The sequence below is a fragment of the Schistocerca serialis genome, chromosome 2 (genome assembly GCF_023864345.2).
Source record: "Schistocerca serialis cubense isolate TAMUIC-IGC-003099 chromosome 2, iqSchSeri2.2, whole genome shotgun sequence".
In the NCBI taxonomy this organism is placed as follows: Eukaryota; Metazoa; Arthropoda; class Insecta; order Orthoptera; family Acrididae; genus Schistocerca; species Schistocerca serialis.
The window spans coordinates 927,862,251-927,881,592 of NC_064639.1; the positions used below are offsets into that span (position 1 = coordinate 927,862,251).

Below are 19,342 nucleotides of genomic sequence, written 5' to 3' on the forward strand. Positions count from 1 at the left end.
GTAGGTCAGCTTCATTCATAGCTTTAAGAAACAGACTGTTGTCATGAGCAAACGTACTGTATGTGCTGCTGATATATGGCTTGGCATGTCCTTTATGAAAATTAGGAACAGCAATGGTCCCAGCATGGAGCCCAGTGGCACTCCAGACCTGTCTCATTGGTATGCTGATGTTTCTCTTTGGTATGTTGATGAGAAAACTTTTCCTGTATGTTGCATCTCTACAATTTGGTACTTGATAGAAAGACAGAATTTGAACCAATCGTATGCTATTCCAAGAATCTCATGACAATATACACTGAAATGCAAAAGAAACTGGTATGGGCATGGGTATTCGAATACAGAGATATGTGAACAGGCAGAATATGGTGCTGCAGTCAGCAATGCCTATATAAGACAACAAGTGTCTGGCACAGTTGGTAGATCGGTTACTGCTGTTACAATGGCAGCTCATCAAGATTTAAGTGAGTTTGAACATGGTGTAATAGTTGGCACACAAGTAATGGGGCACAGCATCTTTGAGGTAGCAATGAAGTGGGAATTTTCCTGTGTGACCATTTCACGAGTGTACTATGAATATCAGGAATCTGGTAAAATATGAGATCTCCGACATTGCTGCAACTGGAAAAAGATCATGCAAGAACGGGACCAATGATGACTGAAGAGATTCATTCAATGTGACAGAAGTGCTACCCTTCCACAAATTGCTGCAGGTTCCAGTGCTGGGCCATCAACAATTGTCAGCATGCAAACCATTCAATGAAACATCATTGATATGGACTTTCATAGCCAAAGGCCCATTTGTGTACCCTTGATGACTGCATGACACAAAGTATTTTGCCTCGCCTGGGCCCTTCAACACCGACACTGGACTGTTGATGACTGGAAACATGTTGCCTGGTCAGACAAGTCTCGTTTCAAATTGTATTGAATGGATGGACTTGTACAGGCATGGAGACCACCTCATGAATCCATGGACCCTGTATGTCAGCAGGGAACTGTTCAAGCTTGTGGAGGCTGTGTAATGGTGTGGGGCGTGTGCAGTTGAGTGGTATGGGGCCCCTGATACACGTAGATATGCCTCTGACTGGTGACACGTATGTAAGCAGCCTGTCTGATCACCTGCGTCCGTTCATGTCCATTGAGCATACCGACAGACTTTGCCAATTCCAGCAGGACAATGCAACACCCCACACATCCAGAATTTCTACAGAGTGGCTCCAGGAACACTCTTCTGAGTTTAAATATTTCCACTGACCACCAAACTCCCCAAATATGAACATTATTGAGCTCTGGGATGCCTTGCAATGTGCTGAAGAAATCTCCAACCCATCTTATGGATTTATGGGCAGCCCTGCAGGAGTCATAGTGTCAGTTTCCTCCAGCAGTACTCAGCCATTAGTTGAGTCCATTCCCCATCGTATTGCGGCACTTCTGCATGCTCGTGGGGACCCTACATGATATTAGGCAGGTGTACCAGTTTCTTTGGCTATTCGGTGTAGTTTCTTGAGCAATAAATTGTGATCAATGACATCAAATGCCTAGATTCAAAAACTGTCCACAATTTAATTCACTTCTGACTATGGAATTTATGATCTGTTTTCAAACGTTATAGACCGTGCTGTGACAGCTGACCTATTTTTCCTAAAACAGTTTTTCCATTAACTAATATTTGATTTTTAGTATATTTAAAAATCCAGATAACCGTGATATAGGTTGGTAATTGATAACTCAGACTGGTCACCCTTCTTGTAAATTGGCTTGACAATTGAATATTTTAGCTTTTCTGGGAAGACTCCTGTGCTAAATGATACATTAATGATATCAGCAAGTTGGTAATTTATATATATATTGCACTGTGCTTTATTACTTTGTCTGGAATATACATAGTGCACACATGTCGTAGCATAGCTATATTTACCTGTGGTAGTTTGTCATCAGCAGTTGCACCTCAGTCACATCTCGCTGAAAAGTGGTTGTCTGAAGTAGGCTATTTTCAGTAATTGTTCCAAACAAATTTTACACCTTTACACCTTAGATGACCTAATGTTTATGGCCAGATTATGTCTTATCTATTATAATTAAGGCACACAGATAAACAGCTAGCCACATAGTACACTCTGTTGATATCCTAGAACAAGAGTGTTCGAGTGCAGTAGCCTAACACTGAAGTGACCAAAAAGTTCGCACGTAGCATGTGAATCATCAACATGTTTTTTAATTACACTGTCCTTCCAATTATATAGTCATATCAAAACAAACACAGCTGCACAGCAAGCATAATTCAGAAATAACATGGTTCATAGTTCTATACTATTGTCACAGTTCACAGAGTGTGTCATTGAAGATTAACACAGTTCTTGAGGTTAATTGCAAGTCAATCATTGAAAACAGTCTCAATTTATAGAAAGATCTCCAGGATGTGAAATTTAGATAAAACTAGGCACATTGTGTGAATTGTAATTTGCAGCAGTTTGTCTGCAGTATGTTCACTATAATTCTCAGCTGTTGTTGTCCACTGTCTTTTACAAGTTACAATTAAACATATATGATCCTGATTAACTTAATAGTGTAGAGAGATTCTTCTAGTTGTGAAATTTTAGGTACAACAGTTGCTATTGAACTGTGCTGTCTAATTTCCCAAAATATGGGATTCTACTTCAGTAACAATGTTTTAGATGAGAATGCTAATTACTCTGCAACTAAATGAGTGCAAAAGTTAATACTATGTTTCCAACATTAGCTGTATAAATGCTATAATTATTCATCTGTCTTTAACCTCTACTCCATCCAATTATTAGCATATGGACATATGTTTACATGTGAATGGTGATAATGAAGTTTTATGTTATTAGTATTGTGCAGTTAGCATGGGGTTTTAGGTAAACTAATCACACTTATGAATTCCCGTTATTCAAAAGAACGTAATGGCTAATAAAGTTGGCTAAGCCCTGAGTTAGTATTCAAGACTGTTGGTACTCTGGACACGCCATATAAGTGATATTCTGGAAGATATTTGCAAAGAATAATTTTTTTTGAGGGTAAGGGGGGGGGGGGGGGGGGAGAAAAACATAACAGGAGAAAAAATACATCTGCTCTGTTACTATGTGAGGCTAGTACTGGCGACTCGCATTTCACTACAGTACTGGCCACACATATGTATGGCCCTGAAGAGGCTTCTGCATTGTGTTTGGTTATCAACTTTAGACAATATTCTTACTGCACTCTTCTGTAGAATACCTTTATGACATTAGCAGTACTGCACCAGAAGATATGACATAGGCAAGTATTCTGTGAGGTTGTATGAAGTTATGTTAATGTCCTTTTTGCCGGCTGACACAATAACAGTGATTCATAAGTGCCAAGTAGGTATTAATGAGAATATACTACAGCAGTTAAACATCTGGTGCTTAGTGGAAAAGATAAAAGGCTACAAAAATTAGTGGTGGAACCATATGCAGAACATGTCCAGTAAAACAATATCTAAAATTAATCTCCACTAACACCCAGCAGCTAGAAGATATATTGGAAGACGGAAGAGCAGATGAATCCAACAGATGCAGACCTGAAGCCTTGATACACCATAAGGTCAATTTCTTAATGGAGAAAGAAGGAAATGATGTTCAGTGAAAGTCACTCAGGACACCACCGTTATAAAAACACAGCAGGGAAAAACAGGAGGCCATTCTTTCTACAAATTATCTGGATTCAGAGACTGAAAATTTCTGTTAACTGGATGACAAGTGGCACTGTTTGTTGCAAAGCTGTGTGACAAGTATTAACATACTATAAACATGACTCAGTATTTACAGATGTAAGAATATTTTCTTTAAATAATATCATTGTAACCAAGTAAATATTAAGCAAGTGCTGTATAAGACATACTTTACATCCATACTGACATATGCATCAAAGGCTTGGACAGTGACAAAAAGAGAGGAGAGTAGAATCCAAGCCTGTTAAATGAAATTCCTAAGAAGTATGTTAGGGAAAACGAGGAGAGACAGAGTGTGAAATGAAGGTGTAGGGAATGAAATTGGAGCAGAAAATCTGTATGGGAGAACTGAGAAGAACAGGTTAAATTGGTTTGGACATGTAAACAGAATGGAAGATGAAAGAATACCAAAATGAATGATGGAGGCCAGTCTGAGAGCAAAAGTGAGACCTAGAGCAAGATGAATTGACTCAACAAAGGTAAGTTTAAGAAGAAGGAATCTTGAGTGGAAAAAAAACAGTTAGAGAAGAAGAATGTTCAAAAGACAGAGGACAATGGAGAAGTACCATAAATTCCCAATGTTGCCTGATGCTGGATAAAGGAGAAATGAAGATGACAGCATTGGCCAGATAAACAGCAGCTCTATAATAAAACTGAGAAGGCAGCAATTCTTTTTTGCAAACTGGCAGTTTTCTTATGAATTGACTGAATCAGATTTATAGGGCATAAGCCTGATAGGCATTAAGCATTATAGTGTCAATTTAGTACACACATTAAGTTTCATGGCATCTTCATCTCAAGTTAATTCATTACACTTCTTGGTGGCATCTACAGAACATTATGAATGAAGAAATGAGAGAATGAGCAGACATTGAGGATATACCAGCAACAAAAGATGTTTGGAAGCCTGGAAAGGAATTTGGCTAAGAATACTGCAACAGACTATTAATATTGGCCATTAAAATTGTAACATCATGAGAATAACAAAAGCAAAAAATGCCAAATTGGCATTACTTACATGTTTCAGTATGCAAATACACTTTAAGACAAATAAGGTGGTGCACCGTGAAGGAATTATCCAAAAGGGATGGGAATCACTAGATGTGATGTATGTGCACAGGCAAGCAAATGATTAAAATGAAAAAAAAATATTTACTCAAGAAAAAGAGCCCTTGCAAATTGAGCTAGTCAGTAACACATTGGTCCATCTCTAGCCCTTTTGCAAGCATTTATTCAGCTTGCCATTGATTGACAGAGTTGTTAGATGCTCTCTTGAGGGATATCGTGCCAAATTTTGTCTAATTGGTGTGTTAGATCATCAAAATCCCAAGCTAGTTGAAGGGATCTGTCCATAATACTCTAAACATTCTCAATTTGGGAGAAATCTGGCAACCTTGCTGGACAAAATTGGATTTGGCAAGCATGAAAACAAGCAGTAGAAACTCTCACTGTGGATGGGTGGACATTACCTTGCCGAAATATAAACCCAGGATTGCATGCCATGAAGGGCAACAAAACGGCGCATAGAATATCATTGACATATTGCTGTGCTGTAAAGATGTCACAGGTGACAGCCAACTGGGCTCTGCTATGAAATGAAATGGCACTCCTGTGGGTGACAGTCAGGTTGGCATCCCACCGCTGTCTGGGGTGTCTCAACACGTCTTTGCTGGTCATTGGGGCTCAGTTCGAAGCAGAACTTATCACTGAAGATAATTCTACTCCAGTCAATGAGATTGCAGGCCTCGACGACTAGCAGAGCCATGTCTGGGGATGCCCTGGACAGTGGTGGGGTATCAACCTGACTGTTGCCCACCATATGGCCTGAAGCCAGGAGTGATGATCTGGGGTGCCATTTCATTTCATACAAGAACCGCTTTGGTTTTAATCCACAGCATCCTTACAGCACGGTGGTATGTCGATGATGTTCTATGCCCCATTCTGTTGCCCTTCATGGCAAGGCATCCTGGGCATACTTTTCAACAAGACAATGCCCACTGGCATATGGTGAGAGTTTCTACAACGTTTCTTTGTTTCCAACCCCTATCTTGGCCAGCAAGGTCAATCTCTCCACAATTGAGAATATTTGGAGCATTGGGGGGGCTCTTACCAGCTTGGGATATCGATGATCTAACGCACCAGTTGGACAAAATTTGGCATGTTTTCTCTTAGCATGACAACCAACAACTCTATTAATCAATGCCAAGGTGAATAACTGCTTACATAGGGGCCAATGATGGACCAGTAAGTACTGACTTGCTCAGTTTGTGAGCTCTTTCTCTTGAATTAATCATCCATTTTTTCTGAAGCTGTAATCGTTTTCTGTCTGTACATGTACATCGTATCACATCTACTGATTTCCGTCCCATTTGGATAATTCCTCTACGGTGCCTCTTTTCTTTCCCCATTAGAGATTTCAGTGCAGCTGCAAGAAGTAAGCACAAATAACACCATCTACAATCTGTATATAAAGAAGATGTTTGTATAGGATAAAAAGTGGTACCAGACCCTCAATAATGAAAAGTGTGAGGACATCCACATGAGTACTAAAAGGAATCCATTAAATATTGGTTACGTGATAAATCACACAAATCCAAAGACTGTGAATTCAACTAAATGCCTAGGAATTACTAAATACCTTTGAAATACAATTACAATCAACTTAAACAGGAACATAATGTCACAGGGAAGGCAAACAAAAGGCAGCGTTTTATTGCCAGAACACTTTGCTGATGTAACAGATCTACTAAAGAGACTGCCTACACTAGTGTCAGGGTTATCTTCAACACTCTCCTCCAAATGTAAACATATTTTGGACATGAATAAATTACCACTGTAATAAAATAAGAGAAATCAGAGCTCACAAGGAAAGATTTAAGTGCTTGTTTTTCCTGGGTGCTGTTAGAGTGTAGTGTGAAAGTTGTTTGACAAACCCTCTACCAGGCACTTAAGTGTGAGTTGCAGAGTAGCCAAGTAGATATAGATACAGAAATATTGCACAGTGGGTTTCTAATTTCAGTGTTGTTGTATGTGAAAATATCATGTTATGCCTCATATAAGAAAGAGAAACATCTACTAATATATGTTGATATTTGAAAACAGCAGGGCTATGCTCTATTGAGACTGCAATTTATTATTTTGTTGCTTGTGTTGGTCAGGATCCCATGACTGTTGCAAAAATGTGGAATCAGTGATACTCAGTATCATTTACGGTCTCAGTGGAAATCTGTTACCAGTGCCTGAGAGGATAGACATATTGCTTGCTCAGCTGTGCAGGATAATACATCTACATCACATACCTTGTGTCAGGAGATGAATCTGTTTGCAACAAGACAGGTATTCACATGGACAGTGAAATAATTAAATAATGTCTGGGGCACTGTGGACTGCCAGCATGGCTACCACTGTTGTAGCTTCCCTTAGTACAGCAGCAGAGAGAGGCAAGCTGTTGTGGTGCACCAAACGACAACACTGGGAACATATGTCAAACCGCATCAGCTTTTCAAGCAAGTCTCAGTTTTGCATACAGGCTCACAATGGGAATATCAATGTCTAGAGGCTTCAAGTAGAATGAACTTGGCCAGACTGCATTCATCATCATCATCATCATAAGAGGCCAGCACCTGGTGTGCTGTTGGTTACACAACACAGTCCCTCCTGTTTGACACAGTTTGTAATTTAGACAGTAGACACCATATTTCTGACGTGCCTTGTACCTTTGATGTCTTGATGGCATGCATTATCTTTCAAGAAGATAATTCAAAACTATGTCACCCATGATGTCTTAGCCTATCTCAGTTCAGGGGGTGCTCAGCTGTTACCCTGGCCAGACTATTCTCAAGATCCCTCACCCACTGCAAATATCTGTTCATATATAGCTAAGAGGCTGGCATGCCACCAGGTTGAAGCCATTGTTGCTTCCAATGGCAACAGCCCAATGCTACATTTCATGCCATATATACTCCCAAATAACTTGCAAAATCATTGTTTTTCCTACTATACTGTGTATTTACAATAAACAAAATTGGAAAGGGTAGAGTGCTACTTACCATATAGAGGAGATGTTGAGTCACACATAGGTGCAACGAGAAGACTACTATATGTTTAAGCTTTCAGGCAAAAGGCCTTCTTCTGAAGCAGAAAACACACATACATTTACGCAAGCACAACTCACACACATGACCACTGTCACTGTCCAGTGAGAATGAAAGTAACAGGAAGGGCAAATCTACATCTACATAGGTACTCCACTAGATGTCATGTGGAGCATGGTGGAGGGTACCCTGTACCACTACAAGTCATTTCCTTTCCTGTTCCACTTGCAAATAGAGTGAAGAAAAAAAAGCTGTCTATACGCCTCCATATGAGCCCTAATTTCTCGTATCTTATCCTCATGGTCCTTACACACAATGTATGTTGGCAGCAGCAGAATTACTCTGCAGTCAGCTTCAAATGCTGGTTCTCTAAATTTGCTCAGTAGTGTTCTTTGAAAAGAGCTTGATCTTCTGTCTGTGGATTCCCAGTTGAGTTTCTTAAGCATCTCTGTAACACTTGTGTGCTATTTGAATCTAGTGGTAACAAATCTGACAGCCTGCCTCTTAATCACTTTCCTTCTCATCCCGTACGGTAAGTCTCCCCTGACCTGTGGTTATGGGTGACTTCCCCAAATTCTATCCCTTTTCCTAGACGTCTCCAGTTCCTTTCCTTCACCCTTCTTCCTTCCCCTTCAACCCTTCTGATGGAAGAAGGACCCACTGGCTCTGAAAGCTTGCCAATCACAACAGTCTTTTATGTGTGTGTTCTGCTGCTGCTTTGTGAGTAGAATTTCTTACCTATCCAGTTAAATAATTTCAATAATATAAAATGTTTGACAGGTACCAAAACAAATTTTAATCCTAACTTTTTCTCCTGGACATCTCTTTCTATTCCATTGATGGATTTGCACTTCAAAAATTGCTAGGAAAAAAAAAACTTGTTTTTAAGTGTAGTTGCATGAGTAGGACTAAAATAATAATGTATTCATTAATGTTAACACTAATCATGTGTACATATCCTGTAAACTGACTCTACCACATCATTTTGATAAAGAATCATTCAAATGATCTATAGAACTTGTAACTATGTAACTAACTAACAACCTACTGGTTTACATGCACATTGCAGCTTAGTTATTATTACTGCTGAAACAAAAAAATCATGTCCCAAAGCAACATTCTATGCTAAGCCCTGAAAGAGTTTAGTGTATTCTGTGAGAAAGATTCATTGCAACCTGGACTTATAGCAAACATGTAATTGCACTGTCTGCTGTTTCCAAAAAAAATATAAATATCTCAGGCTGCAATGGTAACATGAACACTATTATTAGTGTGCATAGTTGCAAAATATGGTTTCATGTGAGTCCTACTTCAACCACCCTAACAGTGTTGGCGACATACATATTAGATGATATCAGGACTATGACAATTTGAAATTCTGTTTCGTAGAATGGCATAGCGGATGAATGTCAGGTGTGATATTTTGGGATACTAAGGGTGCAACACCTTCGTAATGAGGAAAATCTAAAAAGTAACTGCTACTTCAGGGAGGTTTTAGAGACTGAGAACTTTCTCCTCCAATGAAACTCTACATGACATGTGGCACCATATTCAGTCAGAGGGGTAGGAAATGTACAAACTTTCTTCAGAGATCAGTAAGTAACACTGCTTCCCAGACCTGCATGTTTGCTTGCAATGTGATCATTAAGCATGTCTGAGTGGCAGTTGGTCGTTAACTTTTTCATTACTGTCCTGTATAAATTTATGTTGGTGCTTTGATGATATAGATATGAACTGCGTGGAGAGAGATAGCACGACAACATAGCCAGGGCTTGTCCAGTTCTGTTACATGTTCTGACTTATCACACAAACACTGAATTCTCCAAATTGCAGATCATTTGCAGTCATGCAATATAATTAATTATGAATTGTCATGTACTTAATTGGTAGCAAAGTGTTCATTTCAGTCAGTTGTTCCCTTTTCTGTGTTGCAATTTTCACAGTCATTAGTGTACGTGGAGGAACTGTTAATTCCTAATCTAATGAAGACACTGGAAACAATGACTTGACAAACTTTTCTTCTTTCATTATTTTCATTTAATTTCAAAGAGACTGATGAAATATGTGTTCCATATTTAAAAACATAGTTCAAAGTAAGTGTTAAACAATTTATAATACTAAACAACTAAACTGGTATGCATTCTATCAGTCCCAGTTGCAGGCTGCCTAACTAATGACTTATGGGTGTAACAATATTTGATTTTCAGTATTTTATATAATTATTGAGTGAAATTAAAAATTTAAAATGCTGTCATAATCTACTCATTAATAGGTATAATCTTCTATTAAAGATTCAACACACTAACACACAGTTTGTAACTACAATATTTGTCTCCATCATGAGGCAGCATAAATCATTCTGAAGCTGTGAGGACAGGGTGTGAGTCAGGCTTGGGTAGCTCAGTTGGTAGAGCACTCGCCCGCGAAAGGCAAAGGTCCCGAGTTCAAGTCTCGGACCGGCACACAGTTCTAATCTGTAAGTTAATATCAAATGTTTGAGTGCAGACTCTGAAAATCAGTTTGGCTTCAAAAAGGCAAAAGTACAATTTATGCAGTCAATGAATTCGTGAATAAAGTTAATTCCACTTTAGACAAATCACAAGAAGCTGCAGAAATCTTCTGTCACTTATTCAAAACATTTGAATGTGTGAACCAGTCCTTACTATTATATAAAATGATTTAAATATACAATGATGAGTAGTGTCTTACAGTGGCGTAAGTCATACTTCATAGGGGAAAAGCAAAGGGTTACCGTAACATCATGTGGAGGAAAGTACTCCTCGAAGTCGAGAACTATTTCACAGTGGGTACCACAAGGCTTAGTGCTAGGCTCAGTTCTTTTTCTTTTTTACATAAATAACTTACCCATAAATACAAATTATTATTCAGTTTTATTTGCTCTTGATGTATGAGTGCTGACAGAAAATGAAAATGAAGAAGAAATTCCTCAAAATGTCATAAAAACTCTAGAAAACCAACATATATGGTTCCATATAAATGGCGTAAAACTAAATATTTCAAAAATGGAGCTGATGCAGTTTAACACAAAACAGTCTAAAATAAATGATATTCACACTATGCACAGCAGTTTGAAACTAAATGGAGCAGGATATGTTAAAGTCTTAGTAATGCAATTGGGAAGAAACCTGCCATGCTCCACACACACAGACTATTTATAAAATAAATTAGATAGCCTGACATTTGCTATGTCAGTTTTAGCCAATGTCACTTGTATAGACACAAAAAAGTGTACCATAATTACTTTGAGGCAATGGTGAGATACAGTATTGTCTCCTGTGGAAATGCTAGCAACTTGATGAAGATATTAACTTTGTAACATATATAAGAAATATGTGCAGTGCAAAGCAGAGAGGATCTTGTCAGCCACTATTAAGAGACATATATTTTTGGATAGGGTCCACCTTTAGCAAAACACAGTTTTGTTTTTTAACCCAAACATGTTTCACTGCAGTTGCAGCATCTTCAGTGAGCTTTTATTTTTCATCCGTTAAAGATAAAGAATGTTCTTTACTGTTTTATATATGTAACTGTTAGTTTTTAAATCATAATTACAGCTATTTGAAAAAAACACATAAATTATGAATTCATACCTTTTTACCACATGGTGTGGATTTCTGATGTGTTGTGTTTCTACAGTGACTGTTTTGTTCCACAGTTTGTCATCTGCAACCACTTACACCTTAAAGTAGATAAATTGTTTAAGACAAAATTATGATTTGAAAATTGTTATTTCTGTGCCTGAAATTATTTAATTCTGTGTGTGTGTGTGTGTCTATTTACATAATGTTTCACTTACATTTTCTTTTTCCTCATCTTCCTCACTGTCAAACACTATATATTGAGTTTCCACTGTCACTGTCACTGTTTCACTAGCTGTAAAATTAAACATGGCGGGCAGTGGAACTGTTGAAGGTGTAAAAACAAGATGGCTGACAGTGGAAGAGTTGAAGGTGTTCCTGGCGATTGTTCTGAATCTTTCAGAGGTGTCTGTGAATTTTTTAAAAATTTTTTAATTTTTTTTTTCAGAAGTGCGCCCACAAACCACTTAGCCAGAGAAATGTGCACATACTTACATAAACATTACATATACACAAATAACAGAAGCATACACAACACGGAAGAGCTGATACAACAAATAAAAGACATCAACATACCCACAACAGTCACACTCACATCATTTGACATCACATCCATGTACACCAATATCCCCACCACAGAAACCATCAATATCATCAAACAACAATTAGAAGAACAAGCCAAAATTCCCAAACCCTACATAAAAGAAATAGCTAGCATTCTAAAACTAATCACAGAGCAAAACTATTTCTCATTTGACAATCAGTTCTACTCACAAGAAGACGGGCTTCCAGTGGGGTCACCAGTCAGTGGACTCCTAGCCAACATTTTTCTCAATCACTCTGAGAATAAAATATTTGAAACAATAGTAAGACCTGAACAATACCAGATAATATATTGGTACTGTTATGTAGATGACATCATATACCTTGTAGATGAAACACCAAATCACATCCATAGTGATATAAACAAAGTATACCAAAAAATAAAATTCACCATAGAAACAGAACACGACTAAAGGTTAAACTTCCTTGACCTCACAATATACAGACACAACATCCAACACCAATTCTCTATATTCAGAAAACTGACCACCACCAGCACAGCCATTCACAATGATTCTAATCATCCGATTACACACAAACTAGCCGTCTTCCAATATATGCTATACAGACTGAACAAAAACCCACTCACTGAAAAGAACTACAAGAATGAATTGCAGACAATCAGACAAATAGCAGTAGATAATGGATATGATGGAAACACTATATTTAAACTGAACCACAAAATTAAAAAGGACACCCAACACACAGAAACAAAAGCCTTCTCACCAACTTACAAACACACAGAACCCACACATGAGCACACTTGAACAAGAAACACCCACAGTGACAAACAGGTGGTTCAGTCTCACCTACAACAAAATGGCTCTGAGCACTATGGGACTCAATCACCTCCAACAACAAAGCAGTCCACAGAATAGGCAACATACACAAAAAAGGGGGTAAAAATAGCCTGCAGGACAGACAACTCAACACAGAGAAAACTAAGGACAACCAACACAATCACAGACAAAGACAAATTGTCTGGTATTTACCAACTAACATGCCAGGACTGCAAAGCAGTTTATATATAGGGCAGACATGCAGAAACTTCAATACCAGATACACAGGACACAGAAGAACATTAAAAAGTAACAGCTGTCATTCCATATTTGCTGAACACCTCATGGACAAGAAACATAACCCAACAAACATCAATATTGATTTGAAAATTCTCAAATGCAGCAACAGCCCCCCACAAAAACTAATAATTGAAGAAAATTATCAGATACAAAAAGCCATAGTGGAAGGCAAACAACTGATAATACACAGCTCTCTGCAGTGGAACTCTGTTCTCTGTCCTGAAAGAATTATTAGACAAGACCAACCTATAGAGCCCCCCCCCCCCCCCTCCCACACACACACACACACACACACACACACACACACACACACACACACACACACACACACACACACACACACACAAATAAAACAAAATTTTAAGAAAATTCACAGACACCTCTGAAAGATTCAGAACAACCGCCAGGAACACCTTCAACTGTTCCACTGTTAGCCATCTTGTGTTTACACCTTCAACTGTTCCACTGCCCGTCATATTTGTTGTTACAGTTGGTAAACAGTGTAATAGTGACAGTGACTGTGACAGTGATAGTGGCAACTTAGTATATAGTGTTTGACAGTGATGAAGATGAGGAAGAAGAAAATGTAAGTGAAACATTAAGTAAATAGACACACACACACACACACACACTCAGAATTAATTAATTTCAGGCACGGAAATAACAATTATCAAATCATAATTTGGGCTTAAACAATTTATCTACTTTAAGGTGTAAGTGGTTGCAGATGACAAATTGTGGAACAAAACAGCCACAGTAGAAACACAACACGTCAGAAAAACCACACCATGTGGTAAAAAGGTATGAATTCATAATTTATGTGTTTTTTCAAATAGCTGTAATTACGATTTAAAAACTAATAGTTACATGTATACAAACAGTAAAGAACATTCTTTATCTTTAACAGATGAAAAATAAAAGCCCACTGAAGACGCTGCAACTGCAGTGAAACATGTTTGGGTTAAAAAACAAAATTGTGTTTTGCTAAAGGTGGACCCTATCCAAAAATGTACGTATTGATAAAGCAAACACAGAAAAAAAGAGCTTCAACCCCAAGATGACTATTAACAGACCTAACATACTAAATTTCCTCTCATTATATTTATGTGAAAGAATTCTTTTTGCAAATAATAATCGCGAAATGTTTGTTCCAAATAATTTCCAGCACAGGTATGAAACTAGAAACAATATTAAGTTTAATACTTCCTACCACACAGACTTGGTCTTTTTGCACAGTCTGCACAATATATGGGAATGAAAATATGCCATATTCAGAAGGATGAAACTGAGTCAATAAAAATAATATTACGTAGCAATTTGGCACAGAATGCTATTATTCTGTTGATAATCTTTTAATGGTGATCTGACCATTTTTGCAGGATCAAATTATTTCACTCATATCAATAGTACCTTACCACAATCACACTTGCAAATTTGCCATTTGTATTTTATGTATTGCTTTTTTTCTCATAATGAAACAAATGACTGAATTTTCCAGATTTAAAGATCCAGTATCCCTACACCAATGTCTGTGTGCTTATCCCCACAGGTGTTCTTGTTGGTGTATGCTTTTGTTCATCAAATTGAATAATTGTACTAATTTTGGATTTTTAGGTATTTAACTTATAATGAATAATATTAATTTTCTAGATCATAGCCTTCACTGGAAAAGTCAAATTTTTGGATGAAGTAGCAAGTATTAAAGAAGAAGCAGAGAGACTGAAACGTGAAGGAATCAATATTCTGATTGCATTGGGCCATTCAGGTTACAAAACAGATCAGAGAATTGCTTCTGAAGTTCCTGATATTGACGTTGTCATTGGTGGACATACCAATACCTTCTTATATACTGGTAAGTGCATGCATAGTTGTCAGTTTTTTTTCATGTATATAGTACTCCCTGCCAACTGTCTAACAACTGTGTGTGCAGTTGTTCAGATTAAAACTTCAATCTACAAGAACGTAAGAAGATATACACGAAGTACCCTCAATTGTCCTCTTCCTAACCTAAACATCCCCCCACTTCCAAATAGACACACCATGTTAAGGTATATGCAATTGAAGTCCCACCCCTGCACACATACACAGTTCTTAAGTTTTACAGCTTACACCTTGAAAAAGTCTTCTTGGTTCAATATATGAAGTATGAAAGCTACAAACATGGAAACTTGAGGATAAAAATCTAGCTGAATACATTCTTTTTTCTTTTTGTCATTGGTCTTGCAATAGGTTTCATGCAGTTGTTGAATTACCTTTGCTATTCTTTTCATCCATATGTAGCTTTTACATGACATTATCTGTTTTGCACATTCTAGTCATCGTTTGCTACTACAATTTCTCCCCTCTACTGCTCCTTCCAGCCACAGGTTAACTATGCCTTGATGCCTTAACAGACGTCCCCTGAAACTATTCACTTTTCTGGTGAGGGTTTTCCATAGTAGATTTACCTTTTTCCTCATATTTTTCCCTTAGTATCCCTTTATTTTGCACTTTTTCTGTCTCCTTAATGTGTGTGTCACAGTACTTTAGCCACAATTTTCTAACAATAGTGGAGAACTTGTTCAAACTTACTTTTTTTAAGGCTGCTTATATGGGAGGAAGGGTTGGTGAAGCGTGACTGAGAGTTGTGATGGATAGAGGCAACAAGTACATGAGAAATGGGTGCAGGAAGCAGAGGAAGAGGGGAAGCAGGTGCATGGGATAGAAATGTGAGACAGGCACTGACACTGGTACTGTGGCTTCATGCAGGGCCAAGTGATGGTGATGTGGCAGGGAAGTTGAGGGCTAGATTTGGAGGGTACAACAGAACAGGAGAAGGGCAAACTGTGGGGAAGAGGGTGTGGTCGCAAGGTGAATGAAGTTAGGATACTGGGCAGTGTGGAGGAGGGAGTGTGGCAGGGGGCTAGCAGAGATAGAGGGCAGGAGAATTACAGAAATGGAAGATGTGTTGCAAGGACAACTCTCATATGTAGTTCAAGAAACTGGTGTTAAGAGAAAATCCAGATGGCATGAGTTGGCACAGCCACTGGAATCAGAATGTTCTGCTTGGGAGCATGTTGCACCACTGGGTGGCCAACTCTGTTCTTGGCCACAATTTGACAATGGCCTTTCATTTGGAGAGACAGTTGATTGGTGGCCATGCCCATGTAAAATGATGTGCAGAGTTTGCAGCAGGGCTGGTATATGGCATGACTGCTGTCAGAGGTGGCTCTGCCCTGCCTCTGGTGGGATGGGATAAGTCTGTGAAGGGACCAGAGTAGGATGTGCTGGGTGGGTGTATTGTGCAGGCCTTGCACCAAGTCTTTCACAAGGACATGTTGCAAAGGGTAGGAAGTGGGTGTGGAATAAGAGTAAACTAGGAGAATGCGTAGACTGGATGGGCGGCAGATTACCACCTTAGGAGGAGCGGTGATGATTGTGAGTCAGATATTTCTCATTTCCAGGCAAGATGATAAATAGTCAAACCCCTGGGGAAGATATCGTTCACATGTTCCGGTCTGGTATGATACTGGGTGATGATGGGAGGTGTTTCTTTGTAGCCTGTTCTTCGAGGTGGTAGAAGGATTAGAGGTGTTTTGAGGATATGGTGTGGAAATCTAACTGCAGACAAGGTTTGGGAGATAGTGCCTGTCTGTGAAGGCCTTAGTTAGACCCAAGCGCACTAGACAAGGGAATTGATTGCCCTATTGAGAACTTCAGCATACTAAACAAGGGAACGGAATGCATTTTCCATGGTTAGCCAGTCTTTATGGGAGTGACTTTTTTGTTTTGAAAGGACGACAGCTGTGAAAATACAGCTAATGTTTATGGTTAGTGGACTTGACTTGGGCAGAAGTATAGGTGGAGCCATCAGAGACGTGAAGTTCAATGTCAAAGCTGAGCTGAGCTGAGGATGACTATGTGAAGTGAATGGGTGAAAACGTGTTGAGGCTGTGGAGTAATGAGAATAGGATGTCTTGATCCTGGGGCAGATCATGAAGATATCATCAACACACTGGAAGCAGACAAGTTTTGGGAGCCTAGGAAGGTTTCATCTAGATGGGTCACGGCAGGTTCACATAACAGGGGGCCATAATGCAGATTTGTTTGTATTTAAGAGTGAAGATGTAATTTGTTAGATATGTAAGGAATGAGATGATGAGATAGGAGTTGGAAGGACATTGGGACACTTAGTGTTTGATACTGGCAACTTCTTGGACATGTGGGATGTTAATTGATAAAGATATGGCATCAGTAGTGTTAGGTAGGGATCCAGGTGGTAATGAGCTAAGGATAGTTGAGAGTCAGTGAAAGAAAGAGTTTGTATCTTTAAATAGGAGGCTAGACTACGGGCAACTGCTGTTGGTCAGTGAGAATGGAGATTCTTTTCAGAGAAGTACAGTATCGAGCTACAACAAGGTGTCTAGAATTGTTGGTTTTGTGGATTTCGGAATGCCTGTGAAAGGTGGGTGTGCAGTGTCTCATTGGGGGTGAGAAGGAAGATGAATTCATGGAGAGACCCTGGGATGGGCCTAAGGATTCGAGCAGGGATTGTAGGTTATGCTGGATGAGCTCATTATGGCAGGACTTATAAGTAGAGGGGTCAGACAGTTGACAGTTGCCTTCTGTCTGATAATCATTGTGATTCATCATGTCAGTTGTGGAGTCTTTATCTGCAGGGAAGATGATTAAATCAGTGCCTGTTTGGAGATTATGGATGACTCTTCTTTTTTCCATTGAGAAATTTGTGTTCTGGGGAAAGGACCTTGGGAAGGAAAGTAGGATCAAGTTGGAAGTAAGGAATTCCTGGACGGTAACCAGGGAGGTGGTTAGGTGGGAGTGGGGGAGGGTCATGGTTGGATGGTGGTATGAACTGGGAAGGATGAGATTCAGTACTGGAATTAGGTTGGCTATGGTTGGGGAGACTGATAGAAAAAAACATGTTTCCACTATAAGGACTGAGAGAAGCAGAGCACCGGTAGATTTTTGATGAGTCCAGTGTGACTGAACTTGGGAGTGGGGTTGAAAGTGAGCCTTTGGATAGGACTGAACTTCTGTAGGACTGAGGTTTTTGTTGTAGAGGTTAACAACAGTGTTTTGCATTTTTTAATTTTTGGATTCTGTGGGATGATGGAACAGAGTTTTGTGGGACGTGGCAGAGGAAAAAGGTCAGCACGACAAGGGCTTCATGCTGAAGGGGTTGATACAGGGTTCACTGGGGTAGAATAGTTGTTGTTGGGTAGTGGTGCTCTGAAGTGGGTATAAGATGTAAATAAATTCGAGACTTTTGGAGATGGTGTTGGGAGTGCTCTTCCAGGTATCAGAGAGCAAGGCTATACATTTGAGAATACGATGTAAGTACTCATAGTAAAGGTTGCACAGTAACAGTGAGAGGGAGCAGATTTGGTTTACAGTTGTCTGTGTTTCTGCAGTATCGCATTAGTAGGGGATAGGGATTTATGGAATCTGAAAATGTGATGGTCATAGTGAAAACAGGGATGGCATTCAGAGATATTAATTTTTATGGTTACTCCATTTGGGAGGGGAGGGGATTTACATGGCTTAGGCAGCTTTTAAGGAACAGGACGTACGACTGGGCTTTAGCTGGGGAAAAGGATAGGAGGTACCATCCAAAATTTTTGAAACTGGTGCTGCCATCTGTTGAAAACCTTACCTTTGGACTAATGGTCACCATCACCCTTGAAGTAGTTCCCATCCACATGTACACACCAGTCCCAGCACTTCTACCACTGGTCAAATATTTTCTGTAAGTCCTGTTCTTTGAGGGTGTTTATCACCACCAGCGATGCTTCTTGAATCCTCACTAGAGTGTCGAACTGACGGCCTTTCAACTTGAGTTTCAGTTTTGGGAATAGCGCGAAGTCACAAGGTGCCAAATCTGGTGAGTACGGTGGGTGAGGTACAACCGCCATGTTGTTTTTTTGCCAAGAAGGTCCTGGTGGGCAAGGACGTATGGCAGGGCACATTGTCGTGATGCAGCAGCCAGTTCCCTTGATGCCAAAGTTCGGGCTGTCATCACCACACGTTTTCACAGAGCCATCACAAAACGTCACAGTATTATGTGGAATTCACTGTTTGGTTGGGTTGGATGAATTCATTGTGCACAATTCCATTGGTATCAAAGAAAATGATGATCATCCTCTTCACCTGTTTCACTTTTTTGGGTCTTGGAGAGCCCGGGCTCTTCCACTGGGACGATTGTTGCTTTGTCTCTGGGTCATAACTGTAAATCCAGCTCTTGTCGCTGTTGATAAC

General features: G+C 39.3%; 1 protein-coding gene across 1 annotated transcript in view; it reads left to right on the plus strand.

The window, feature by feature from the left end:
* The window catches only part of LOC126458299 (protein 5NUC-like), a 229,474-nt gene that overhangs the window by 182,385 nt on the left and 27,747 nt on the right, over positions 1 to 19,342 (plus strand). The window contains exon 3 of the mRNA XM_050095244.1: positions 14,738 to 14,939. Within this exon, the coding sequence (XP_049951201.1) occupies positions 14,738 to 14,939 (202 nt within the window). The remainder of the gene's footprint in view (positions 1 to 14,737; positions 14,940 to 19,342) is intronic.